Genomic DNA, 26436 nt, shown 5'->3' with positions numbered 1-26436 from the left:
ACCACCAAGCGCGTTCAAGTTGCAGCATTCGGCGCCTGAGAAGAATACAATTTCGTTATCCGCCTCGGAAATCGAGATCGGCAGCCTAACCACATTTACTTTATAAATTTGATTTTACACGTAACTTTAGTGAAGAGATGTATTTTGTTCAGGCTGGTTACGTACATAGGTAGTGAGTACCGTTTAGAGACACGGCAGACGCTGCACTGTTACTCATGTAGCAAAAATCAAGTTTCTCATGCGGATGCTTCCTCTTCGTCTTCAATGGGAGGTGCCAGGCGGTCCAAAACCTCCTGACAGGTTTCGAGAGATGTCCCGTAGACGGCAATGTTGAGTAGAGTCAAGGTTGGCTTCTTTTCGTAAAAGCTGTGCAGTACGATACGACTCGATCCTTCGTGAACCTTGTTGTACGCTTCGGTTTCGGCCAAGAGTTCGGCGGCGGTGCCTCGGTACGCGAAGGAGCTGTTACGTCGGAAGAGTGCGTGCGTAAAGCCGTACCGAGCTTGCAATAGTTGGGCAATCATGAGTGCCGGACAGGTTCCCGTGACCCGAGGATTCACGTCCACCACGTATCCCTTGCCGTTCGTATCAAAGAGCACGTCGACGCCACAAAAGCCCCAGAAACCGAGTGCTCGGCAGTAGGCGACCACGTCTTGAACGTACGGCAATTGCATGTTCTTGAGCATTTCCTGTTCGGCCATGACGATGGTCGAGTCCGTGCTCCAGTCGCCGTTGGGCAAGAGGACGTTTTCGTTGGAACCGAAAAAGGTCACGTCGCCGGAAGGGTGGACGAAAAAGTGGCACGCCACGTTGCGGGCGATTTCCACGTATTCCGTCACGACAAAGGTGGGATTGCCGGATTCTAGCAAAAACTCGTTGAATTCCACCTCGTCCTCGTCGTTCCGAATGACAAAGATTCCTTTGCTACCCATGGCGTGTGTGACTTTGGCCACACAGGGTCGCTCGTCCTGCGTGTTGGCCAAAAGCCGGGTGGTCTTGTTGGTCATGAGGTGAATGGCGTCCTTGCCGGCCAAGTGATAGTGAACGTGTGGTACCAGTACGTGATTGTCCAGATTGAGGTGTTCCACGGGCAAGTAGGCGTAGACCTGAGCTTGTTCGTCGATTGTTGGAACAAAGGTGGGAGCCACAAAGTCCGGGACCGTGGCTTGCCAGTGCTCGATCAAACCCGAGGGAGGATCATCTCGCAGATACGAGGGGTAGGTCGACCCGTTCATGATACTGTAGCGGCAGGGTGCCAGTACGGACTTGTAGTAGGGAGGAAAGGCGGGAAAATCGTGATAGTTGAAAACTTGCGAGTTGTAGAAGGATGTTTCCGTGCTGGAGGAAGACGGGCTCTCGTAAAGCATGAGAACGTTGGTATTGTCCTTGTGGAGAGCGGCGAGTCCGTCGCGCACCAAATCCGCAAAGTACTGTTGGCCGTCCCACTGCGCCACCGCAAAGGTCTGGGCGGGAGTGATGGTGTCGAGCGAGGCTGGACTCGCCAGCGGGTCCGAGATGGACGAGACCAAACTTTCGGTTTCCGAATTGGCAATCGTCGTACCGGGAGTCAACGGTGGGAGGCCTTCGTTGAGATTGTCCGTGGTGACAATGACTACCGGCTTGAGCGGAGAGTCCGGGGACGAAGTGTCGTGAGCGAAGGATTCATCTTTCTCGTTCACGAGGGCCCGAAGATTGGGGACAGAAGCAGACTTGGTAACGGTGTTTCCCATATTGCGATGATGCGTTGACTGTGAATGGTTCTGTTTGTGCGTACGTGTATCGTCTGGTCAAGAAAAAATATGTGTCCTTTCGTTGAGTTCAAGTTGTGCGAGTCGACGAAACTGAAACCGAATGAGAAACAAAATGAAAAAGCTGTGTGGTCCTCCTACCGCAACGTTGGCGGGTTTGCAGTCAGGGAGCTCGGAGAAGGGGGTGGGGCGGGACGGACTGTGATGTGATGTATGGGATCAGGTGTCGTGGAATGGAGGAGGTGTGTTTGAGGAACTCGATCTCGAGGGGAATTTAAAGACCTCGAGCCCCAAAACGTTCATCATCCTTTGTCATAATAGTAGTAGTCAACGAGAGTGGGTACGTGCAAGTGCAGTGTATGACGTGCTCTGTCGCTAGTCGTGACAAACACGTAGGACGATGCGGACAGGGACCTCGAGGTAGTAGGAGCAACCGTAGACTTGGTACGATCCGACATTACAGTCAGGCCATCGCGTAGTAGGTGGCAATGGAAGAGACCTCTCACATCACGCTCCGTGTTGTATCATTGTCGGTCTCGGGTGCGCGGAAGGTGGGGTAATTCCACAAAAATTGGCACACCGTTGGCAGTGCTCTCGTATCCCCAGTTAGTAAGAGTGTCGCCGTTACGGTTGTCGTTGTTGCAGTCCATCGCCTGTCACGGTCAGTACGGAACGATGGCTGTGCCGGAAACGAAACAATCGCACCCATTGACATGCACAGACACACACACACATTAGGGACTGACAGACATTTGATTACCCTAACCCTAATACAATAGAGGGGAGACTCCCACCGAAACGTATCGTTCTGGTTTTTGTTTGAAAATGACCAATGACTGTCCGATACGAGTACCGACCGTTTCCGTCGTAAGTACCCGTAGTATTTCTGAACTAGCGAAGGTAACTACTGTAAACACCGAGCCAACGGCATCCTTTTTCCGAACGAACACGGAACCGCATCCCACAGGTTGCGTAGGCCTCGCCTCGACCATGGCCAAAACAAGGCCCAGAAAGGACAACGCAAGCGACATTTACAGTCCCAAACAAAAACAAAATAAAATGAACAACGCTGTGAATCTACTTTCCAATCACTGGAAAGGTCGCAAGGACTTTCTCTTGGCGCAGGGACAGATTGCCGTCGTGCTCGTCGTCGCCTACGTCGGGAACAACTGGCCCCACTCGTACCCACGCAACGAAAACGCCAAGCCCTACATGTTCTGGGCCATGAACGCGCTCTTGCTCATTGCGGGTATCGCGACACTCAAGCACGACGGCAATTCCAGCTCTCGGGGTGTGCAGCTGCTTTCGCGACCGCAGACGGAAGAATGGAAGGGATGGATGCAGTGGGCCTTTATTATGGTACGCTTCGGGAACTCGCCACGCAAGAGTAGTCGTACAGGAATGCTTAGCCGTTGCTATACGAATTGACTTACCCCTCTCTGACTGTTTCATCGTTCTAGTACCACTATTATCGATACTATGGTGCCTACAATGCGATTCGAGTCTTTGTTTCGGTACGTGTTCGAGAAGCTGGTGAATTCATAAAGTTGGACTCCGTGCTCGTCCCGAACTGCTTCTCGTTATCGATGCGGGCACCCTTACCTCCCGCCTTTTGTCCCTTCCGTCTCGTAGGCTTACGTATGGATGACAGGGTTCGGAAACTTCCAGTACTTTGACAAGAAGTCGGACTTTAGTCTCGAGCGTGCCATTTCCATGTGGCTCCGCATCAACTACTTTCCCATACTACTCAGTCTTTTCTTGACCGTGCCGCTCGAACTGTACTACGTTGTTCCCTTGCACACGGCCGCTTTTTTCATTACCATGGCCACGTGTGCCCTGGCACAGGCAGTGGAAAGCCGGAAAAAATGGTCACGGACTCACAGCAACATTTTCGCGATTGCCGTGTGCTTCCTCGTTCACGTACTTTTTTACGAAACCAAGGCGAGTCATTTCCTCAAATTGTTTTCCGACGAATACTACTTTCGATTCACATCCGATCGCTACAGCGCGTGGGTTGGCATATTGTCCGGGTTTTCGTGGGGACACTTCAAGAGCTATATACAGTGGTGCTACGGTGGCGAGCAAGTCCGCGCGGGAGCCATGTGGATGCAACGGGCAGGGGGAGTCGGTCTGATCGCTCTGTGGTGGATCTTGTTCGGACACATCCAGGACAAGTTCACGTACAATCCCATCCATCCCTACGTCTTTTGGATTCCCGTGGCGGGATGGCTCATGCTGCGCAATTCGTCACGGTATCTGTGTGAGTTGCACTCGGAAGCTTTGGAGTTTTTTGGTCGTATCACCTTGGAAACGTACGTCTTGCAGTTTCACGTCTTTATGTGTCGAAACGTGCAGTTCATTCCGATTGTCATTCCCGGGGCTGGTGCCGACGGGAGTCTGGTAGTGCAAACCCTCAACATGCTGTTGTGTGGAGTCGTCTTTGTCACGCTCGCGTACTACGCGCGCCACGCGACGGTGTTGACGCAAACGACCGTAACGGAACTGATGGATTTGGTTCGCCACGGTCCTCCCGCAGGACACAGCGACGGTGAGGAAGATATTGAAGTAATGGCACCACTGAAGGATATTAAGAACTCGGAACACACCAATCGGGATGACGATACCGAAAACGTGGAGCCCATTAAAATAATGGCCGTATAATTTTTTTATGAACTTGGGAATATTTGCAAAACAACATCTTTACTTGCGCACAATCCTAATATATATTCAGAGCTTTTTCTGGAGAGGTGCACGGAGTATGAATCTCCATACTTCGAAAACAATTCTATGAGCTTGGACTGACGATAGTTTCTTCATCAGGAAACTCACAAAAGGGCACTTCAACGATCTCATCATCTTCTCAAGGGACAAACGCGGGCATACTGAGATCAATCTCTTCTTCTTCAACACAAACAACTGGCGACGCAGGGGGGTTCTGGCGCAAAAAGTTTTGTAGCTCTTCGATGTTGTCATGGACGCTACGCCCCTGCGCCGGCTTCGAGATGATTCGCAACATCCATTCTCTTCCTTCGTCCTGGTAAAGACATCCCATGACTAAGGCCGTGTGCTTGTCCAGTGCTCGGGCATTGGTCAATGAGTAGCGAGCGATATCCCGTACCGATGCCGTGTCGTACAAATGACAGGAAGCTAGTGCGATGTCGTCCAACTCCTGGCCTGAGAAAGAACTGATCACGAAACCTATGTAGGTGATACGCGGATTCAGCATTTGCAGAGAAACACTGATGGTTTCGTCGTCACCTGCTGAGTCTCCGCTGCGTTGATCGCCAGCGTGTTGAATTGCGTGATCGCTCGATTGCAAATTACCAAAATAGACCTTATCCACCAGCTCCATATTACTATCCAAGCAAATGGCGGATGCATCGAGATCAATTGAAACCCCATTCGTCACATCCCATGCTAAACCAAACGAGACGGTCGATGGAACTACGCGGTCCGGACAAAAATCGCGCAATCGCACAACTCCGTCTTTGCGCATGATGGCGATGCGTTCATTGGGGTCAATGCGTACCGAGGGTGCCAAATCACGAGTGTAGGACTTGAGTTTCGAAATGAGTGTACCAAAATCGCGATCTGGACTTACAGAAGCTTCGATCGGATTCAGCATCCATTGCTGTGGATGACTAAGGTCGCGACTGAGACGGGCAACAATCAGAGTAGTGGCGCCACCAAAGTCGGAGGGTGTTAGCCCGCAGATTCCTGGACCCTTCGTGCCGGTTTGTAAGGATTGGTGGTAGAAACGAATCAGTGCTGATTTGATCTGCTCCAGAGTTTGGTGAGGAGTAGCAACACTGAGGAGTAAGTAGAGGCACTTAACATGAAGTGGAATACTGTCCAAATGAACCTCAATGGTTTCGTCGTCCCTCACAGCCTCTCCGGTAGGGTCGTCACCGCTATGGATAATGCTTTGATTGCTATTTTGCAGATTTCCGAAGTAGACGGTTTCTTTTATCAGAACTTCGCCGACCGCGTCAAAAGCAACTAAGGCGGCGTCCATGTCAATGTGCACACCGTTCTCAGGTTGCCATGATAGTCCAATGTTGACGTGTGGGTAACTAAGTCGATGAGTGTTACCCGGTACAAGCCGCAGCAGCTGCCGGGTCTTGAGCAAGATCGATACGCATACTTCACCAGTGGCGTTGCGGCAGTGGTTTGTCCCAGACCCTGGCCCTACCTTCAGCCATTGACGATGAGTATCGTTCCATCGATCGCTCGAGGTGATTTCTATTGTCCCCATTGGGTCAGCGTTGCAGAAGAAATCGAAATCGAACAGATTCAAAATGATGCTGGGGATCTGCGTCTGTTGGTGTGTCGCTGACGTATACAGCAAAGCGTTTGCTTCTTGATAGTCAAGTGCAGCGCAAAAGGTTTGGTTCCAGACGGGTGCCAACGTTTGGTGCTGTACCCTTGTTTGGCCCAAATAACGTTGGCCCCAATACACACAAACGTAAGGGTCGGAAGTAGTCTTTTTTCCAATTAGCAAGGCGCGATCTTTAGCAACTAGATTTCGCCCTTCGTGAACTTGCACAAGCAATGTGAGACCATCCAATAGCTGTGTTACCGGCGTGGACATTTGTTGGAAATCTTCTTGAGAGTATGAAGATACACTGCCTCCTCGCCTCTCTCTGGAAGAAGACAGAAATTTTAGTAAATCGGATAGACCAGAGTGACAAAGACTCGATGTTGCCGACGCCAGGGTACTCCTACCGCAACGTTGGCGGGTTTGTAGTGAGGGAGCTCGGAGAAGGGTGGGGCGGGAAGGACTTTGATTTGATGTATGGGTGAGGTGCCGTGGAATGGTGGTGATGTGTTTGAGGAACTCACTCTCGAGGGGAATTTTGAGACCTAGACGTTCACCATCCTTTGTATTTATAGTAGTAGTCAACCAGAGTGGCTACGTGCAAGTGCAGTGCGTGTCGTGCTTCCGAGTAGTGAGTGACACGTAGGACGATGCGGACAGAGACCTGGGGGGGGGAGGCAGGTTGGAGCAGCCGTAGACCCGGTACGATCAGCTATCACTGTCAGTCCGGCCGCGTAGGTGGAATCAGGGAGACCTCTTACATCGCGCTCCGTGTTGTGTCATTGTGGGTCTCGGTTGCGCGGAAGGTGGGGCAATTCACAAGAATTGGCACACCTTTTGGTTGATTTGGCAGTTCAATAGTTGCAGTCGGAGCGGGGCATTGACGTGAATGGACTGGCCAATCGGCATGTAGCGATGGATGTGCCGGAAACGAAACACTCGTACAAATTGACACACACACACACTCGAATGCGCACAAACAGGCACACACACAATGAAAATTTGGGAACATAATTATTAGTCCTAACCCTAAAAAAGTGACGCCGACCGAAAATCCCGTTTTTGTTTTGAAAATGACCAATGACTGTCCGGCACGCGTACCGACTGTTTCCGTCCCGAGTACCGTCGAAGTCTAAATTGAAAGTTTATATAGTATAATATATCAAGAACTGAGCGTCACTTCATGGTCTTATAGTGTAGTTGGTTATCACAATGGGTTCTGAAAATTATAGAAGCTTCCATTAACCCGAGTTCGAATCTCGGTAAGACCTCTTCAACTCACTTTTTGTTCGGTTCCGCTCACTGTACTTTTGCATTGACTATGAAGCTCCTTCAAGCCGAACAAAACGAAAAGACCCGCTCAGTCCGATCTAGCTAAAAGTGAGCGAGAAGATGCATAAATGCCAGGGATTACAGCAAACACATCAATTTTATGCTATTGATATTAATAAAGTGACCACACACAGCTACCATCAGAGCATCATCTTCGAAGTCTAGTTGAACATCCGGGTGTTCACTATTCTCTAATTTACAGTTGCATTCGCTCTGACTGCCCACTTGCACCGATTGTAAAGCCGACCGTTTCACGCTCGACGCTTTTGCATCAACAAAAACACTCTCACAACTTCGAGGAACACAGCTAACGGAAACGACAACGAACAGTCGGGTCTTCGAGGGTCTTGAAGACGCTTTTTTGTCAAAGGGTGCTTTCATGGTAGCTGCGGACCAAAATTATGAGGCTCTTTCGTTCGACGGGCCGATTACGAAAAGACCTAATTTTTCTCAAGGCAGGCCGCTTGCCAGAATGAGAATCCGTACCCGTGTCAATCTTAGTTGTATGAATCAATGGGTCGTACTTTGCAACGCGCTCATGTTACTATTGACGTTTACGGAAAGCTGGACACCGTCCACAGGCGCTCAGCTCCGAGAGCACGGCGTGCCGTCCTTGATCCTGAGAACGCAAATACCGCTATATGCCTCTTCACGCTCAGCTTCCGTCAAGTCCGGCGATCCCGCTCAACACATTCATAATCAATCCGCTTCAGAGACTTTGGAACACGACGAAGATAAAGAAACTTACCAAATAAATCTACAGTTGGCGGATTGGGCATCACAGTGCGCTCGCCAGCGGAATGTGACCGCCGCCACTCTGGCCCTGGAGACCTTGCGAAATATGAAACGTCCCGATACCGTTGCTTACAACTCCGTAATCAAAGCCGTGGCGAAAGTCACCCCGGCCCGCATTCTTCAAGTCCCCTCAACCAAAGTAGCGGAGCAGCTTTTACAGGATATGAAGGATCTCTGCGAAAGTCAAGTCGAAGCCAATCGGGCATGGTACGATCGCCTTTCGGATGGAACCCTGTCGGATATAGAGATTTCGCAAGGCCCTCCACGGGTCCGCATCAAACCGAACGTACGTAGCTACAGTACCGTCATGGATGCCCTGGCTCGCAAAGGAAACTTAGAGGCGGCTCGACGGGCCGAAAAGATCCTTGAAGACTTGGAGAGTGCGTTCCTGGTAACTGGCGATTTGGCTCTGGAACCAAACTTGATTTCGTATAATACCTTGCTCTCTGCCTATGCCAAATGTGGTGGCGAAGTGGCTGTATCTGAATGTCTAGATATCTTGGCATCCATTCCAATGCAACCTGATGTCATTTCTTACAATAACGTGTTGCACGCGATAGCGCGGTCGGGAAACGCGGATGCCGGTGAACAGGTACAAGCTATGCTGGACAAAATGCAAACTCGCGGAATTTCACCCAATGCGCGTTCTTACACAACCTCTATGGACGCTTGGAGTCAGTCTGGACGCGTGGATCGAGCCTATGCGTTATTGGAAGAAGTTTTGATTCGTTTTGAAAAGACACAAGATATGTCGCTAAAGCCCAACGCTATTTCTTTTTCGACTCTCATTCATGCATATGCTGTATCGAAAGAAGAGGACAAAGCGCTGAAAGCGTACAAGGTATTTCTGAAAATGAAAGAAAATGATGTATTGCCAAATCGCTATACCTTCAATAATTTACTGAACGCATGCGCAACGTCTAGATCCACGCCACGAGTGCTAGAACTCGTCAAGAAACTGTATCATAAAGTGCTTCGCGACTACGGTCCTGACCACTTTACGTTTGGGACTGTCTTAAAAGCGTGTGCCAATCTTTTGGTCAAGGATCGTAGCTTCGCACCTACTGTTTTTCGGGAAGCCTGTAAACGCGGGCAAGTCTCCAGTGGTGTCCTATGGCAGCTCCGCCAAGCAGTCCCGGTTGAAACGTATCGGGAGCTACTGGGTGGTCAGGATGGACACGATATTCCCTGGAACGATTTGCCGCCTGAATGGAAACGTAACGTGCGTGACGGACGAAACCGTAAGATCAGCAAATAAAATGCGGTTGAACTCGTTGCAATTTGTTTTCATTGAAATGTCATTCTTGACATCTCATTTGAGGCGGATGAAGTCTGCGTTGTACACTCAAGCGCGTCAAAGTCTACAAGATCAAAGAGACACTAGGTGTTTGGGAATATGGATAAAACGTTTCTCATTACCTGCAAAATTAGTTTCTCTAGAACTGGAACGGGCGGCATGATCTTGCGAGACTGGCACGGACAAATTTGATGTTATTGAATCGTTGTGCTTTCTTATGGATTTCAAACCTTGTTGCCAGAATTTTCTGAGCTGCCGTCATCTGCAGCAACATGTAAGTTCGGGTGCTCCGTAATGCGGACCATGGGCACTTCCTCGGGTTCTTGCTGGCCTCGGTGACGGACCGGAATTTTCTCGCCCCTGAACTCCTTGTAACTGAGATACTCGTCGACGATACTATCATCGGTATCGATCATGATGAGCTCTTCTTCGGTGAAGTAACGTGGTAACATGTACATCCTGACTGGAATGCAGGCCTTGATGACGATCGGGAAGGCAATGGCAATCACAGAGATGGATCGGAAGACAGTCAAGATCACAAAAAGTCCAAGCTGAATACCTGTGAATAGATGCATACGTTTTGGAGCCATGAACTTGGTGTGCGGCTCATCCGGATATTTGGAGGGCTGCATGAAAAACATCAGAAAGCGCTGGAAGAACTGGTTGGTGGCCAAGCTGGCCACTCCCATGTACAAGAAGACTCCGTATAAGACTGGCACAGGGATGAGCTTGAGCACATCCAATGCAAAGAGAGCAGCGAGCACAAGCAAGTGAATACCCAAATGCGTCAAGCGTGTTTCTTGCACACTGATAATTTTGCCGTTCTCACTACGTTCGGCGAGAGCATTGACGTGGGTGAGGGATCGGACAGTGGCGGCGACCAACCAGGGAAGACCAAGCATCGAGTTGACGGCGATCATAGCAGCAATAACGACCGTGTCCCAGTTGTAAGCATCTCCGTGAGTAAGCTTATTGCTAGGGTGATTGATCAAATGCCAGGTAATACCATCATCCAAGAAAACAAGGATAAATGCCAAAAGAGCCGGAATGGCGGCAAAAAAAGGGATCCAAGACTTTCCATTGACGGCACCAAGGTCCACAATCCAGGAACGGCGTCCGTACGGTGTAATATCGGGACAGTCATCGGGGAACGACGTCATGCAATCGGCGGTGCAGCAGATTTGAGTCGGCGTGATACTATCCGGGACATTGAGGCGCTCCACTTCAACATTGTCGAAGAGCCCGTTGGCAATCAAAGTCCAGATCAGAATGGAGGCAACCACGGCAAAATCGGAGATGAGAGTGCGCCAAGAATCGTTGGGAAAGTAGGGCGAAAACTTAATATCCCTCAGGAAGAAGGCCAACCAGGTTGTTCCCAGACAGAGAACGGCGCTGAGAAAGGCTGTGGCCATGTATGAGTAGTCTTCCTGGTCTTCGAATTCGTCATGCGAATCATGGCTGCGGGTGAAGTACCAGTAAATACCTACATCAGAAAAGGGACTACCAAGGGCATCAATCACGAAGATGGACGCAATTAACAGGGCAAAGATTTCGTCGGTGAAGCGAGTAGCATGCTTCAAGAGACGGTTTAAGTCAACAAAAGCCGCAATGAACAAAAATCCTGCAACCCAGAGACCAGTCCAGGCATTTAAAGTCAAAAAGTTGACGTCCATGTTGTCGGCAATGTCGACGAGCACGGCACTAAAGGCGAGAACGGGACCGGTTCCACCGTTGATCATGATGGGCTGTCCTCCCATAAGTGCGTAGACAATTCCGCACCAAGCAGTCGCAATGAGCATCTCGACAGCGCCAATGGCATCATTAGTAGTCTATGAAAAAGTTCACAATATGGTATGAAAGATGTCCCATGAAAAGGCGAAAACAACAACTCGTAGATATCTTACCTTGGAATAGACGGCACCGAAAGTAATCGCGGGAGCGACAGCCGCAAAGAAGATGAAAAAGGAAACAGCAATCGACTTCTGGTTAAAGTTGGTCATTTCGTTGACCCAGTGAGTTCCGATTGTCTTACGAAAATCTTTTACGATACCGCGCCCCCAGCCGTTGTTCTGGTGTTCGTGCTCATGATGAAGAAAATCAATAGTGCGGACTTCATCGCGGACCTTCTTATCGATCGAGGTGACAGATCCATCGTTTACAGCTTGAGGTGACATTGTTGGATGTTTATGTGTGTTATTTTGTGTGAACACGAAGCGGAAAGAAGCGGGTTTGCTTCTCGGACACGGAAGTGTTGTTGGCCTTCAAAAAATATGTGCAAAGTTCGGAGGCTGCTCAACCATTGATAGGTTCTCCACATATCTGAAGGATTGCTGCTTGCAGGTGCCAGATGGCTTTTTAGGTTCTTGGTTGATTTCTTACGAGAAGAATGCGCACGCTATGACGTCAGGACACATTCCGCAGAAATTAATTTCATGAAAACATTCAGGACAAGTATAGCAAAGTTGTATTCCACGCTGGATTCGAGAATGCTGTCCGATAAATGGAAAAATAAAAACTTAAGTACCGTTTCTCCCAGTACCTTGTATCCCACTTCACTTTTGAAGTGTGTGACTCCTTAGTCAGTTTACATCTAAGCTTTAGAAGTCGTTTATGAAAAACCGCATCCAATAGGTAAGTGAATTAAAGAAAAAATATTTTTGTCAATAAGATGTTCACAGATATACGTTGCGTCAACAGTATCCCAAAAGAAGCCAATTCTACGTCATACTTTCCTCTCCTAATATTTTACAGGTTTTATTAATTTAAGTGTAAGTTCCGGATGAAAGTGCCGCTCTTTTCCATGACCATTGGGAAGAATTTGGGCACCTTCCGTTGATTCAGACCTGAAGATAGGAAGATGTGAGAGGCTAGAAAAGTATCCCACATCTTTTTCTAGCGTTGGCTGTGACTTCCTGGCTGCTTCCCAAGATCTTTATTGTTTCCCTACTCCAGTCATCTAAAGACGAGTTAGTGAAGCTGACAGTGAAGCCCACCTCAAAAAAGGCAAGCGATGTAAACAACAACGGAAATTCTATAAAGGCAACGAACAATACACGGCAGCTCTGATGGTAGATCATTTCAAAATGCGCATAGCACTGACTATCAGTGAGCCTCTTTTGAAACGCGATTGACAGGGAGACAAATACGGAACGCCGATTGTTAACCTTAGAGGCCACCCTAACATCAGCATTAGGAACCTCGAAATTTATATTCGCTACAAGAAAGATATCACAGCTATCATTACGACAGCATTTCTCGAAAGTAGTAAGTCTCCTAGCTAGTCGAAGCAGATGGCTATGGTGACCTGGCCAACAGGACAGATTGCCTGCTGCTAGTATCTCGTATCCGCAAGGATGGTCGCTATGGATGGAAACAGCAACTTTCACCGGACAATTGCATTTCTGAAGAGTAACCTCGGCAAATGTAGCACGGCGGTTTGGAGGGCAGATGCAGCGAGAGAGAAACAGGAAAACAGGTGCGCAGCAAACTAACGACATTGCACAGACAACCATATCTACAAAACGGTGCAAGAGGAAATTACTATCAACATTGGAAAGTGTTAGATTGGATGGCTAAACAACTGTCGCTGCGTCAATCACTTCCCTTTGGACAATCCCGCAGAGCTTATTCCCGTCTTTCGTCGTCATTTGACGAGCGCTTTAGAGGCACTTCACGAGGGACAGTAGCCCGTAGCATACCAACCAGATCACGGTTGAAAGTAGAAGGAATGACCATTCAGATGGACTTCGAGTCAATTTCAAAGTGGGAGGAGCAGCTGAACGTCAACAGCTATCTAAGTGCCTTACAGACATGAGGTGAGGGCAACAAGCTGCTCCGACTTTGCAGGAATGGTATCCTCGCACTGTATCCCGTTTACAGTCAAACGCAGAAGGCTTCCCCCGTGAAGCACATGTTTGTCTAATTGCATTCCAGGACATTTTCCTTACCTCCGAATTCGGAAGATCCGGATTCGTCAATGCCAGAGCGTACGTTGCACTGGGCTGATTTTTGCACGCTCACGATGTAATGAAACCAGAAGCTCGGAATGAACAAGACTTCGCCAGCTTTCAATACAGTTTCCACCGCCTGAGCCGACGCTGCTCGCTCCAGCCAGCCACGCTCCTCCAGTGACATTCCCAGATTTTCTGCAGTGCTGGAATCGTTCAAAAACTTTAAGTGTCCAAAGTTTAGCAGTGAATGGCGGTAAATCGGTGATGATTTACTCGTAAAGATACCTAGTTTTGAACACTCTTTCGGAGGCGACAGAATATAGCGTTTGGCGCCCGTTATCATGGCGACCATGTTACGTCCCGAATCGTAGTGTGTTGCCGCGACCACACCGCGCTCTCCAAAACGGCACTGAATACCCTTTTGCTGTGCCGGGTGAAATTGGAAAAAGTTAGCCTCGGTCGAGCTAAATGAAGGCAAATCTTTGCTGATAAAAGTCCATTTGGCTGGGTCCTGGTGCCGCTCTTCACGGCTGACTCCAGCTTGCCAGTAAAAGTGAGGTTGATCGGCGGCGAGGGGGGCAGCATCCGCATATTGCGCATGTTCGGCCCAAGTACCGAAGCTCCAATTGTTGTTGCGGGTAGGTGGAAGTCCCATGGCAGCGACATCCCAGTGATTGGGAGTGAAGAATGCAAAGTAGTTATTGGGTGATTCTTGGGCAGTGCCATCGGCTAGAACAGTACTTGTCCAGGCATTAAGTAAACTAGTGCCTTTGCCGAAATGTTCCGCCACGTACTCGTCTGTCCATTTAGACGTCGCCGCTTGGATTTCTGGGACATTGTAAACTTTAAAAGGTAATTGATTGTCTCGAAATTTAAGCGCGGCTACCATCTGCGTTTCGTTGGTAAAGTCGAAATGAATCAACGTTTCTTCAAAGTGGTCATCTTCATACTCTTCATCCTGCGGCCAACGTGTCATGATGTCACTCAACGTCTGCAATTTGGGATATTGACCAGCCAAGGGAGGCTGTGGCAAAACATCGGGATACACGTACATGCCCTTATCGGTGTAGTCAATCTTGGGACCCACTTCTGTGCCGCCTGCTTGCTTCATTTTTTCCCACTCGTCTTGCCATGCCATGTGTCCATTCCGGTTAACCTTGAAGTATGCGCGTTTGTGAATTGCTTTGTCTCGGCGTCCTTTCTCCTTGACTTCATCGTCAGTAGCCAGGTCAGCTTCAGGTTCGCTGCGACCAGCATTGGGTAGGGGAGGTAACAAAAAGGGTCGGGTCCATTGGGGACCGCCGTGTACGTTTCCTTCTACATCCTCATCCAGTTGCCGACCCCATGCTTGTAGAATCTTATCGACTGTGGCAATCGTGCTGTCCGTGCCAGTGCGAACTTGTTTTTTCACCAAATCAGGCTGCCAACGGTGGTTCTGAAACAATTCAAGAATGGTTTTCTGTCCCGTCAATTGACTGCGGAGCGAGCCGTCGGTGGATTCGTCTTGCGAACGACGCTTCCCGTCATGATGAGGGGCGTCAATTTCCCGCTCACGCATCTTGGACTGAGCAAGTTTGTGACGCCGGAAACGTTCGGCTACCGACGCAGCCGGAGACATACGACTCGATAGCACCATCCACCGGTAAACGGTCACACACCCAGCAACGATAAAGAGTAGCGCCACTAGTTGGTGAAGAGACAGTCCTTGGCGAAATAGGAAATGCCAGAGTCCCTGACGAAATATCTTCCGGCGCCGACGACGGGCTTTGTCGTATTTGGCGGACGGCTTGAGATCTTCTTCGTCGTCATCGTCGTTGTCGGTCGTTACGCGCCGATTTCGCCGTAGCGAAGAACGTCGTTCGATTTTCGTCACCAGTGGGGGGTCGTCGCCTCTTTCCACTGCTGCCGCTGCCGCCGCAGTAGGAGTGGTGAACATCATTGTGACAAGTTTCGTATCGGCGACACCTCTGATTTTGATGGCGGTCGTTGTGCAATGATCCATGGTCATTGATCTCGGTGACCGGTATGCGGCCGCTTCGTGTCGTGGAAACCACATGCAGAGTGTCGTGAACGGACGACTTCTCACAAGACTCTCTCGTTCACGGTGTTGTTTCGGTGGGTCGTACCAGGTCGCGGATTCGTCGTGGCCTATCTCGGGTCCACAACTGCACTCGCTATCAGTCAACCAATCTAGAGCTGTAAGCTTACTACTTTACTAACTTCTGAGATTATACGAACTTTATTTGACTATTCTCCTTTGGGTAAGAACCTCTCAAACCCGTGGGACCAGACCTCTTCATTCCTGCGGTTCTGATCTTGTAAATATTCAATCTCACTGGATACTTACATAGTTTGTATCCTTTCCTAATATATTGTGTACTCTTGCATCGAGTATGCTAAACATATATTCTGAGTCCCGTACTCTTGTCTGTTCCTTGCGACACTCCCTTTCATATGAGATGTACCAAAGAGTTCAAACAGGCCAGGCTCTTGTCTCCTAAAGTGTTGGTCTACCATCCACAGAGCAACTTTCGATGCGCCGAAAAAGTCTCCCATGGCAGGCCCTTTGTCATGCAGTCTGCTAACTGCACCTTGGTATCAATTGGGAGGATCTGAATATCACCCTTGCGTACGTACTCTCGAAAGAAATGATATTTGACTGCGTAATGCCGACTTCGAGGCGTCATTCGCGGAACATTTGCCAAAGTCAAAGCACCATTATTGTCTTCAAAAACTTTCGAATACGCCCGAGTAACTGCCTTCTGCTCAGCCAATCCCATACCTTTATGAACCACTTCTACCAGTGTACGAAGCGGAATCAACTCTCGCATTGCTTGGGATAGGGCCACGTATTCGCTCTCCATTGTCGAAAGCGCAATTTCCGTCTGCATCTTAGAAACCCAAATAAGCGGACAACCGGCAATAGTAAAAACAAAACCAGTCCTTGACTTTGCACACATAGGATCTTGATCATCCTCACGCTTCCACAACCCAGCAAAGTCGGCGTCGACGTAACAATCAATTGCTAATTCGCCGGTTGGCTTCAAAATCAGTCCGTCGCGATTCGTTCCTTTTAGATAGCGACAAATTCGCTTCACAGCTTGAGCATGCGACTTCTTTGGCGCATGAGTAAACCTAGCGCACTGATGGACGGCAAAGGCAATCTCTGGTCGAGAATTCGACGCAAGGTAGAGCAGCATGCCAACGACGGACGCGTAACTCCAGTCCTCGGTCATCGGCTCGCCTTCGACATCTTTCCCTAGCGCATCCGTCGCAGCTGGCGAACGGTCAGAATTGCACTCTTCCAGACCCGTTGCCTTAATCACACGATCTATCAGTCCGTGCTGAGTCAATTTAATCGTACCCGCTTTAGTGTCGCGTTCGAACTGGATCCCAAGAAATGCCGACACGTCTCCTTCAACAGTGAGTTCGAAGTCTTGCTGCAAACTCGCAATCATCGTTTCGATCTTCGTTCCGTCACGGGCAAAGAACAGGCAATCGTCGACGTACACCAGACAGACCATATCTTTATGGATGAACAAGCACGGGTCAATTTCGGTCGATACAAAACCACGCTTCTCCAGGTGCGATTTCAGATGCTCGAAAAACTTCAGCGGAGCTTGCACCAACCCGTACAGACTCCGGTTCAACTTCATGACCGTTTCTGCGTTTGGATCTGGGCTCTGAAAACCACGCGGCAGCTGCACGTAAATTTCTTCGTCTAATTTGGCCTGTGCGAACGCGTTCGAGTAGTCTACTTGACGCGTTTCCAACCCGAAAATAATCGACAACGACAACAACAACCGCACCGTCGTCCAAGAAACCACAGGTGCGTACGACTCAAAATAGTCGACTCCTTCCACTTGTTGGTCTCCTCGAACACAAAACCGGGCCTTGAGCTTTCGCATCATCCCATCCGGAAATCGTTTCTTCTTGAACGCCCAAGTCGAAGGTAAGGCGCGTCTCCCTTTGGGAATCGAGCTCTTCGGAACTAGTGTCCACGTACCATGCCGTTCTAACGCCTTGATTTCTTTTGCCATAGCCTCCTGATAGCCTTCGCTGTCGGGACCGCACATTGCTTCGTGATAATTTGGGGTGTCGGGGTCGTGGCGTTTCGTCGAAGCGGCAAATGCTAAGGGATCGCGAAAATTGAACGTCTCCGTCTCGAAATCGCTCTCGCAAAAGGTCCGGTAGGCCAAATCCGCTTCCGACGAGCTCTGTTGATGGCGGATCAGGTTGCAAGCTGCACCAATAAAACACAACAATTCACCAGTATCCGGTTTCGAAAATTTACTGAGGTATCCATGTCCCTGACTGCCGTCGTAGCCGAAACGACGAGGAGGCCGACGGTGACGCGACTCTTGCTTGGGAGGAGGATCCTGGAAACGCACTCAAGGTTCCGGTTCAGGTGGAGGTGGGCTGCGCGGTGTCTCGCGACAAATTTTAGAAGGCGACAAAATACTCGGAGGCTTGTTACTGCTAGGACTTTCTGGCACCGACGGATCAGAAATGGGAAATTGATCTTCCTCAGTTCCAGTAGTGGGCAACACGGCAATTGGAGTAGTTGGAGGCAACTGCAACGGCATATCCGTAGCTCTGTTCTCCCTCTTGAATGATAGATTGGTTGTGTGAGTACCAACTTTGGGTCCCTTTGGCACGCCATCTCGCAAATCTAGCTGTGGTCGCACCCGGTCCTCTCGGTCGCGAATATTTCGGACTTCCTTTTCACGCTCGCTTAACCACTCTGCGTCAAGTTCAACCGGATCGTCCGCGTCGAAAAAGTACTCGTATCGGGAACCGACAAACATTTCGGTCCATACATTAGGGTCAAACGGCTCCTCGGCAGACATAGAAAGTACGCTCGAGAACCAGTTGTCAAAAACAACATGAAATTGCGGAGAAATGGTAAGTGTCTCGCAATTCAATATCAGTGGTACTGTAGACGAATGCTTACGCGACAGCCCAAGAAAAACTCCTCGTCTCGAACGGGGGCTCCACTTTGGAATTTTCTGTCCGTCTTGCAACTTCGGGTCCAAAACATATGCTGGGCATCCCCAAACATGCAAATCATGCAACCGGTGTCGGGGAACCATAGTCTTCAATAATAAATCTATTGGAGCCGCCGTTGTCACCAACTTAGGACCATGATTGTACTGATAGACTGCATAGTCAACTGCCATAGGCCAATAGCAGGCGTCACTCACATCCGGCCACCGAATAGCCGCGTGCAGCATAAGCGTCCTTGCCATTGCCATTATAGTTCCAATTGATCGCTCGGCAACCCCATTCTGATGATGTGCGCCGACGCCGCTGAAACCAATACTCTGTTGCATGTTGTGAATTTCTAACATAAATTCCTTCGCTGCGAAAACTCCATTGTCCGTCTGGTAGCTCTGAACCGTGATCCCATGATCTAGCATTGCGCGTTCAAACGACGCCTTTGCCCGGAGAGTCTCACCAGCCGTAAAGTTCACACAAAGTTCAACGTGCACATAACTGCTTGCATGATCGACAAATATCAATCCACCGGAATACATAGTGTCCGCCAATGATTTTCCTTTCGATTCGTACAGCCTTCCCTTGTGAGTCACCTTGAAATGATCCATAGAGACACGCTGGCCCGGAAAAAGGTCACTAGACTTAAGTGCTCCCTCTTTTGCCGGCACTGACTTTGTACTAGAAGCGCCAGTCGCCCTGCGTCGACCTTTTCCATATTGGCACGACGCACACTTAGGATGCTCACACTTAGAAGCTCCCATGATAAGTGGGGTCCGTCCGAGGACTCCCGACTTCAACACTGTTTGCACGGCTTGGAAATTCCGATGACCGAAACGATAATGCCAGCGCAACAACTCTTTCTGACTCGCACTTAGGTTCTGATTTGCCTCGTCGGTCACACACATATTCAACTCCACAGTAGATTCTTCCGATGACTCAACCGAAAACATCTGACTGGTTGGTAGATTATTGCCCTCATCATATGGAACCGTTAATTTGGATTGCGCCCCCATCTCAACGGTTAACGCCTTAGGTCCAATTGAAATTGAAGGTCGCGAACCCGAAAGATCCTGACTTACCAGACTCTGAAGAAAAGATTGCGGGCTCAGTAGACGCTGCCCAGCTTCAGGTACCAAGTAAGCAGGCGTACGAATCGTCAGTACGTCACCGTTGTCAGCGACCACACTCCAAGCAACCACTCCGGCTCCCCCAATAGTGAGGCCTTTCGCGAGACCTTTCAGTACGTGTCGACCGCCATTGTCGTAACTTTCAAACTCGACAAAATCATCGCGATGCGGGGTGACGGTCAGGGTTGCTCCGGTATCCCATATGACGGCAAAAGTTTGCAGCAACTCGTCCCGGCTCCCTCTCGAAAACCAGTAAGTACTGTCCAAAGCACTGCCCAGAAACGCCATCGGTTGGGCATACTGTTCGTCGACTTCGCTCGCACTCGTTTGCTCACGACACAGTCTCTCCTCTCCCTCTGCAGCGAAGGCGGCACCCCACGAAAATTTAGGAATGACGGGAACTTCAGTCGCAAAGAAGGGGGTTGGAGGCGGACGAATTTTCCAAGTGCCATGGTAATTGAGATTGGGGCGACGACGCCGTACACGAACGCGAACGGCTCGCTGTTCACCGCGCTCTCCTCCATACCAGGCTGAGTACCATCGGGCCACAATGTGACTTCCGAAAGACTCGGCTCTCCCTCCGAGAACCATAGAAACAACCGACATTGGTAACATCACGCTCGAAAGCAGGACAAAACGAGTCGGGTAGGCACCAAGGCGAACAAACGGTACGTACGATCGAGAAAATTTCTTTCGACGCGACGCTTTGCACCAGGACTCACCATTCCTCTGTTGCCATCCTATCCAGGTATAAACAACAATCAACCAGTAAAAGAAAGGGGGTGGGTGTAGATGGTCCACAATCCACTGTAGGAGAGGGTACCACCACCCCATCAGTCACCATGCCTCGTACAATCCGGCTCCGGCGCTCATTGAAAGAGTGCCACCACCCAACAATTCACCAGTTGCGGCGAGATTAGCTTGGGGTCCTTTCTTTCCGTTGCTTGCTTCTTTCGGTTTGAAATTGTGGTCGTGCGTTGCGGTGCCGTGTCCAACACGCCATTCCTTGCAGTGAGCACACCAGTGCCACTCAAGTTTATTTTCGGTCTTGGTTTCGGATTCGCCAGACTTTGGAGCAACGGTGCGCCAGCTTGCCTTGGATTTCTTGGGTTTTGAACTGTTTCCGTTCCCATCAGCAGGCTTGTTCTTGCAATCTCGAGAGTAATGCCCAACTTCCTTGCAATTGTAGCAGGTGATACCAGATTTGTCTCCACTCTTGGCACTTGACACGGCCTTTTGGATAAGGACATTGACTTCGGCTTTTGTGAGAAACCCAGCAGGGGCTCCAGACTTGTCACCTGACCCACCAGCTGGCCCCCATAATCCACTATCGAGAAGCGACGTGTACTTCGACTTAGCTTCGTCGAGCAAATCACGGTAGGTAAGACGGTCCGACATCCTCGCAATTGTAGCAGAATCCTTTCCGGCTGTCTCTCGCATGAACCGTTCGACAGCGGATCGCTTACTCATAAAGTCGATCCGAAATTCTTCGACAGTACACTTCGACAAAGCTTCAACCACGGTAAGTAGAACATCTTCGGGAAGTCGTTTCGCGTTTTCCAATTCAATACACAAGTCTAGGAACGACTGTGCAAACTCACGAACATTTTCGCCCTTGAAAGAAGCCAACTTGAGGGTCTCCAACTTTTCTTGCACTTTCTTCAGGCGTCGAATAGAATCCGACTGCACTTCTCCAACAATGCGCATCCAGACAGTTGGCCCAGTAAGGGTCCCACCACGAACAAAAGGACGGATACTTGCAGTCAAATCCGAGTCAAGGTGGTTCATGAGCCACGTACAGGAATCCTTCAGGTTTTTCTTGTCGTACTTGTCAAAAGTTCCATCCTTGCTTGCAAGGTCAATCCAAGCTTCGGTTTGCGAGATCGTAAAACGAGAATGGAAGTCGAATAAGTTTTTCATTTCCGACGTTGACGGGTCCTTCATGTAGAACACCGTATCCATCCCATGCGTCTCCATATGCTCTTGAGCATCGGTTGCGAAAGCCAAAAGTGAGTAGTCCTTGCTAGAGCAACCAAACAACTTTGCACTTTTCTCACCCTGCCCTGTTCGCGAAGTGTAGATCTTGAGGCCTTTCTCAAATCCCTGCGCATGGTAACAGTAAGGTGTCATTGGTTCATCAATTAGAACCTTGCTCCAATCAGGACTAGGTTCACCTCCTGTCCAAGCATGTGAGTCCACCAGGCCACCGTGTTTTGGTGCGACAGTACCACTCATCACAGCAAATGTACCTTTGAAGACCTCACCACCTGCTGTAGCTTCGGTCTCCATCAGTCGGATGCGTTGGGCTCGATAACTTGTCGTGAACGGACGACTTCTCACAAGACTCTCTCGTTCACGGTGTTGTTTCGGTGGGTCGTACCGGGTCGCGGATTCGTCGTGGCCTATCTCGGGTCCACAACTGCACTCGCTATCAGTCAACCAATCTAGAGCTGTAAGCTTACTACTTTACTAACTTCTGAGATTATACGAACTTTATTTGACTATTCTCCTTTGGGTAAGAACCTCTCAAACCCGTGGGACCAGACCTCTTCATTCCTGCGGTTCTGATCTTGTAAATATTCAATCTCACTGGATACTTACATAGTTTGTATCCTTTCCTAATATATTGTGTACTCTTGCATCGAGTATGCTAAACATATATTCTGAGTCCCGTACTCTTGTCTGTTCCTTGCGACACAGAGGCTTCGGATTAGAGAGCTGGTTTTGCTGCGACAGAAATATTATTGACTGTCAAATATAAGTATTATCCACAATGTCTACTACATTTCTGAAGTTACAATCGCATTTTCACCGTCGATCTGGCTCTTAAAAGTACTGGTAGAGTAATACTCAAGAGTTAAAAGTAACAGAGACGAAAGATCTCCCTGTCAGTCAAGGAAGAGCAACAAACTGGAAAGCATCCCATACACGGAACACATAGTGTTACAGCATCACTACCCATGCTGAATGGGTAAGGTATGGCATTATAGAGATTTTCACTTTGCTCTGAAACGGACATACGTGATGAACGAAGAAACCCCTTCATGGCTTCTGTTCATCAAGTCGCTGTTCGATTGTCGGTTGGTAGGTATCAGTATCGTTTGAATGGCCGCAGTGCAAACAAACAATTGGTATCGTAGGGAACTGGTTTCAGACTATAAAGTAGAATCTGTATATGTAGTTATACATCACTAAATCTGAGCATTGCGCTTGTTGTCACCGTCAGGTACGAAGTTGACAACGCGCTGCTCCGTTTTGGTTGTGACCATTTCTTCAACTCTTGATGTCGAGTTTTTCCTCCTCTACCGAGCAAAGGAGAGTTCGTAACGCGACATCGTCAGTATAGGCTTTAGAATCGTGATTCTGAATTTGGCCATTTGAAGCGGTTATTCGACTATTAGCGAAACCAAGACTATCTGATGAAGAAGCTTGTCCAACTTCTGACTTGCTCTCATCGGAGCGCCTTTCGTTTTGATTCTCAATATCGTTCTCTTCCTGTGCGTCAAGCTTACGAGCAAATTCCTGGGCCGCTTCGGCCGCAAGACGAATGTCGGCTACGCTGGTGTATAAGAGGTCCCCAAGCTCCGCCTCGGAAGGACTTCGTCCGGCAGAATTCCATCCCAAAGAAGAAACGCAGGAATTCCGAGCCAATGCAGACCCGCTGCGAAGAAACTCTCCGCTTCCTAGGGATGACGACCGTCTCGGAAAGGGTCCACTTGCAGGTCCGGAGTCATCTTGGAGGTACGACGTTGGACCAAACGATACTGAAACTCTGGATTGCATCTGGGTTTCCTCTTCGCGTCGGTGATGCAGAATTTTAGGAACAAACATAAATCCCAGGATGGCTAAGCAAATAACAAACACCAGCAGTACACGAACAAGATACTTGACCTGTGGTGCTTCATCAACGAGCAGAAGCACCGGTAGACCCACCAAACCGGCTTGAGTCATGCTCGCCACCACAACGCCGACGTATTTAGATTCGCTGTATGCGCTACGAATCTGCCGGGTTTTGTAAGCTTGAAAGTTGGCCACAGCAAGGGCACCAAAATTCACAACCGCCAACGATACGAGATACGGCAGCGACCGATCCCCGTCGGCGCTTTCGCAGCTTCCATACGTTGAAATGATCCGATTCCAGGGATCTGTTCCCAAATGATCGGTGCGTGTATAATGTAGCGGATCAATCACCGTCCAACAAATTAGAATGGTCAAGTTTGCAGCCATGAGAATGCAAAATGGAAGCATCACATCCCGAACAGTGACCTTAGCTTTGCTGAAGCGCTGGGCCGACTGGATCAGCCGATTGATTCTCCAAAGTTTGCTAAAAAGCGCCGAGAAAGTCATTGAGAAACCCATGGAAATTAGCCAGGGAGTTGCGTTGCACGCAGCTGTGCAAGCACCCGTAGAATTGTGCTGGTCGTCTATTCCCATGGGGATAATTGAGCTACTCATAATGAACACGCCTAGCACAATCATGAGAAGAAAAATGGGCTGCGACGCTTGTACGATACGGGTTTTCCAGTTGTACACGACCCAAGCGGTGACCCCTGAGGTGGCCGCCCATAGAAGACCAACACTCGAATATCCAATGATTCGAAAGTTTTCCACATAATTCATATCAACCTTCAGATCGGGCAAAATAAGTGGAATACGTAGGAAAAAGGACAGGTTTGTCCCAAACAGCAAATCGTTGTTCTCCATTCGTGGCGGATTGCCTTGCTGTTGTAATTCCAACATAGTTTCGATACACAACTCTCCCGATTGGTAAGGCAACTGCCCCACTAGTCCGTCGGCGAACCCTCGTTCCATGAGTACAATTTGATGTGGTAAAGCGTCCGCCACAACAAAAGTCATATCGTCACGACTATTCACGTGATTCATCCAAAGAGACGTTTCTTCCATGAAGGTTCCGAATGTCGGTACGATCGCCCCGAGCTCGGGATTGGATCGCTTGAGATCTTCAAAGTGCTGAAGGCCCAATTCGGGTTTTGTGATATCTTCGTACAAGATGGAGTCCGGCAACTCTTTCCAGGTCGTTCCTTCGAGCGCAAATCGTATTCCGCTGACCCGTTGAAGCAAATTCGGCCCTCTAAAGGTCGCTACAGAAAAGACTCCCCCTTCCGGTCGTAGCTGCAACAAAACTTTACCGAGTTGTTCACCAAAGGCAAAATTGTCGGTCCCGACGTAGGCTTGACGAGAGGATTTGAATGAATCGCTGTCGAAGCAGATAACGGACATGCCTGCCGCAAGTGCCCGTTGAAAAGGTTCCTGTAAGGCGTCTTCATTGACTACGGCAACAGCAATACCGTCCAAGGCATCCGGATCACCCGCAAGTTTGGCGTCGATCAAGGTGTTGAGGACGGAAGCCTGGGCCTTGCCAGTCAAATCCTCCCAGTCCGGTCCGACCCAGTCGCACAGCACGTTGATGTCGTACGAAGCCGCCCGTGCCTCGCACCCTTCTCTAACGGGATCGTAAAATCGATTGTTGGTAGATTTGGGCATGATGCCGAAGCGGTAGACTTTTTCCGTGGTGTTTTTGCTCGCTATGACCCATGCAACTCTAAAGTGGAGCAAGAGCACGCTCGAGATCCATATCAACGTTCGGAAAGACGTGTGCCGAGAAAGACGTTTCCTCCTTCGGCCTGGAGCAAAATGCATGGGCTCCGTCATGGCCAACGAGACGTAGGATGTTGTCGGCTCGAAAACCAGAGCATACCTCTCCCAAGGGGTGGTGCTATTCCTAACAGACTCTGCTTTGGACAACGAGATGATGCGAAGTATTCGTGCGAAGCTTGCCCCGAGTGTTACCTTTGGGTTTCGTGACTTTTGCCTCGCAGTCCGAACGTTCCTTTCCCTTGCATTTTGGAGCGAATCCTGCTTGGTTCCACCAGTGGAAAGTTGCCACGGCTGTTCGGATTGACGACTTATCAAAGGGCTTACATCGAACAGGTCGTCCCACGCAACTTTATTCCTGGGTACGCGACTCAGGTATTACGCTGGTGTTGTACGGGGTCGATTTACGGTCAAGAATTCCCTTCCGAAGCCAACATAGTCCAACCCCGTACACCATTTCTTTCCCGTGTGTATCTTTCTGAAAACGTCCAGAGGCATGGATTCCAAAATACCAATTATTACTTACTGTTCATGTTACTCTCCCAGGGAATGTAAAGTTCGCACCAACCTAATGTGAGAATATCGGCTCGGTTCCGTTATGTTTATAGTGATTATAAGTAAGTATGAACTTCAATTTTCGTTTTAATTATTACTTCCTGCAATTCCAGGGCATCTCAAAGAGGCTGCTCCAAAAAATACTTTTTTTATTGCACTTTCTCTCGAGGGCAACGGATCGTGAACTGCGCTCGGGTATGAAACGACACATCTGATATCTATAGGAAGAAACACTCGGAGCTATTGATAATTCCATGATTGCGTTAGACTGTGCGCCTGTCGACGCGGTGTGCGATCGATGGAAAGTATAGCCACCTATTTGTGACCCTAATTGAGAATTGCTTTCCTTACGCCTGCGCGAGAAAAAATACGATACGCCGGTTCGGATTGCCACGGACAGTGAAAGATGATGATTGGCGTAAGAGGATAGGTAGGCACCACCTCTATTGGAAAGCCCACGCAGCCCACCTTCCAGTGTGCGCTGTTGCCACAGACGACCAAGTCGAGGGCACCATGGCGGGGAGAGTCGCCGTGACGCTAATGCGTCCCGGGCATCCTCTTGTCACTTCGAGTCTGATGTATTCCAACAAGCCGTTTGTTTCTACCTTGGCATGTGCGAGTGCTACGACGAATTGTAGGACTCCTCATTCGTCGGTTGGAACCAGAACGATCAGCAAGAGACCGTACACAAGAGCCGCCA

At 49.3% G+C, this 26436-nt stretch overlaps 7 protein-coding genes across 7 annotated transcripts; 1 reads left to right on the top strand and 6 right to left on the bottom strand.

Moving 5' to 3' along the window:
• Nucleotides 1-116: 116 nt before the first annotated feature.
• On the bottom strand, nucleotides 117-2258 carry PHATRDRAFT_bd1747 (predicted protein). The gene has a single exon (XM_002176343.1). It carries the CDS (start codon nucleotides 1728-1730, stop codon nucleotides 237-239), a length of 1494 nt encoding a protein of 497 aa, XP_002176379.1. The 5' UTR covers nucleotides 1731-2258; the 3' UTR covers nucleotides 117-236.
• A 509-nt stretch (nucleotides 2259-2767) lies between these two features.
• Nucleotides 2768-4430, top strand: PHATRDRAFT_bd1746 (predicted protein). Its single transcript, XM_002176396.1, has 3 exons — nucleotides 2768-3107; nucleotides 3209-3262; nucleotides 3381-4430. The coding sequence occupies exons 1-3, from the start codon at nucleotides 2808-2810 to the stop codon at nucleotides 4407-4409; spliced, it is 1383 nt and encodes a 460-aa protein (XP_002176432.1). The 5' UTR covers nucleotides 2768-2807; the 3' UTR covers nucleotides 4410-4430.
• A 286-nt stretch (nucleotides 4431-4716) lies between these two features.
• PHATRDRAFT_bd276 (predicted protein) lies at nucleotides 4717-5142 on the bottom strand (the record flags this gene model as incomplete). Its single annotated transcript, XM_002176342.1, has 1 exon — nucleotides 4717-5142. A coding segment is annotated over one exon (426 nt), but the record flags the coding sequence as incomplete, so codon positions are not given.
• A 2558-nt stretch (nucleotides 5143-7700) lies between these two features.
• PHATRDRAFT_bd1743 (predicted protein) lies at nucleotides 7701-12028 on the bottom strand. The gene is made up of 2 exons (XM_002176341.1): nucleotides 11395-12028; nucleotides 7701-11319 (listed from the first exon to the last, which is right to left on the bottom strand). The coding sequence occupies exons 1-2, from the start codon at nucleotides 11662-11664 to the stop codon at nucleotides 9715-9717; spliced, it is 1875 nt and encodes a 624-aa protein (XP_002176377.1). The 5' UTR covers nucleotides 11665-12028; the 3' UTR covers nucleotides 7701-9714.
• Nucleotides 12029-12389: 361 nt separating this feature from the next.
• PHATRDRAFT_bd1741 (predicted protein) lies at nucleotides 12390-15496 on the bottom strand (the record flags this gene model as incomplete). Its single annotated transcript, XM_002176340.1, has 1 exon — nucleotides 12390-15496. One exon carries the CDS (start codon nucleotides 15494-15496, stop codon nucleotides 13409-13411), a length of 2088 nt encoding a protein of 695 aa, XP_002176376.1. The 3' UTR covers nucleotides 12390-13408.
• A 2335-nt stretch (nucleotides 15497-17831) lies between these two features.
• PHATRDRAFT_bd1453 (predicted protein) lies at nucleotides 17832-21854 on the bottom strand (the record flags this gene model as incomplete). The annotated part of the gene is made up of 3 exons (XM_002176339.1): nucleotides 17832-20305; nucleotides 20332-20372; nucleotides 20419-21854. 3 exons carry the CDS (start codon nucleotides 21852-21854, stop codon nucleotides 17832-17834), a joined length of 3951 nt encoding a protein of 1316 aa, XP_002176375.1.
• An 844-nt stretch (nucleotides 21855-22698) lies between these two features.
• Nucleotides 22699-25522, bottom strand: PHATRDRAFT_bd1740 (predicted protein). Its single transcript, XM_002176338.1, has one exon. It carries the CDS (start codon nucleotides 25236-25238, stop codon nucleotides 22839-22841), a length of 2400 nt encoding a protein of 799 aa, XP_002176374.1. The 5' UTR covers nucleotides 25239-25522; the 3' UTR covers nucleotides 22699-22838.
• Nucleotides 25523-26436: the final 914 nt, after the last annotated feature.

Source organism: Phaeodactylum tricornutum, genomic scaffold, assembly GCF_000150955.2.
Source record: "Phaeodactylum tricornutum CCAP 1055/1 PHATR_bd_32x35 genomic scaffold, whole genome shotgun sequence".
In the NCBI taxonomy this organism is placed as follows: Eukaryota; Bacillariophyta; class Bacillariophyceae; order Surirellales; family Neidiaceae; genus Phaeodactylum; species Phaeodactylum tricornutum.
The sequence above is the reverse complement of the archived record's forward strand: the minus strand, read 5'-3'. Positions and strand labels throughout refer to the sequence as shown.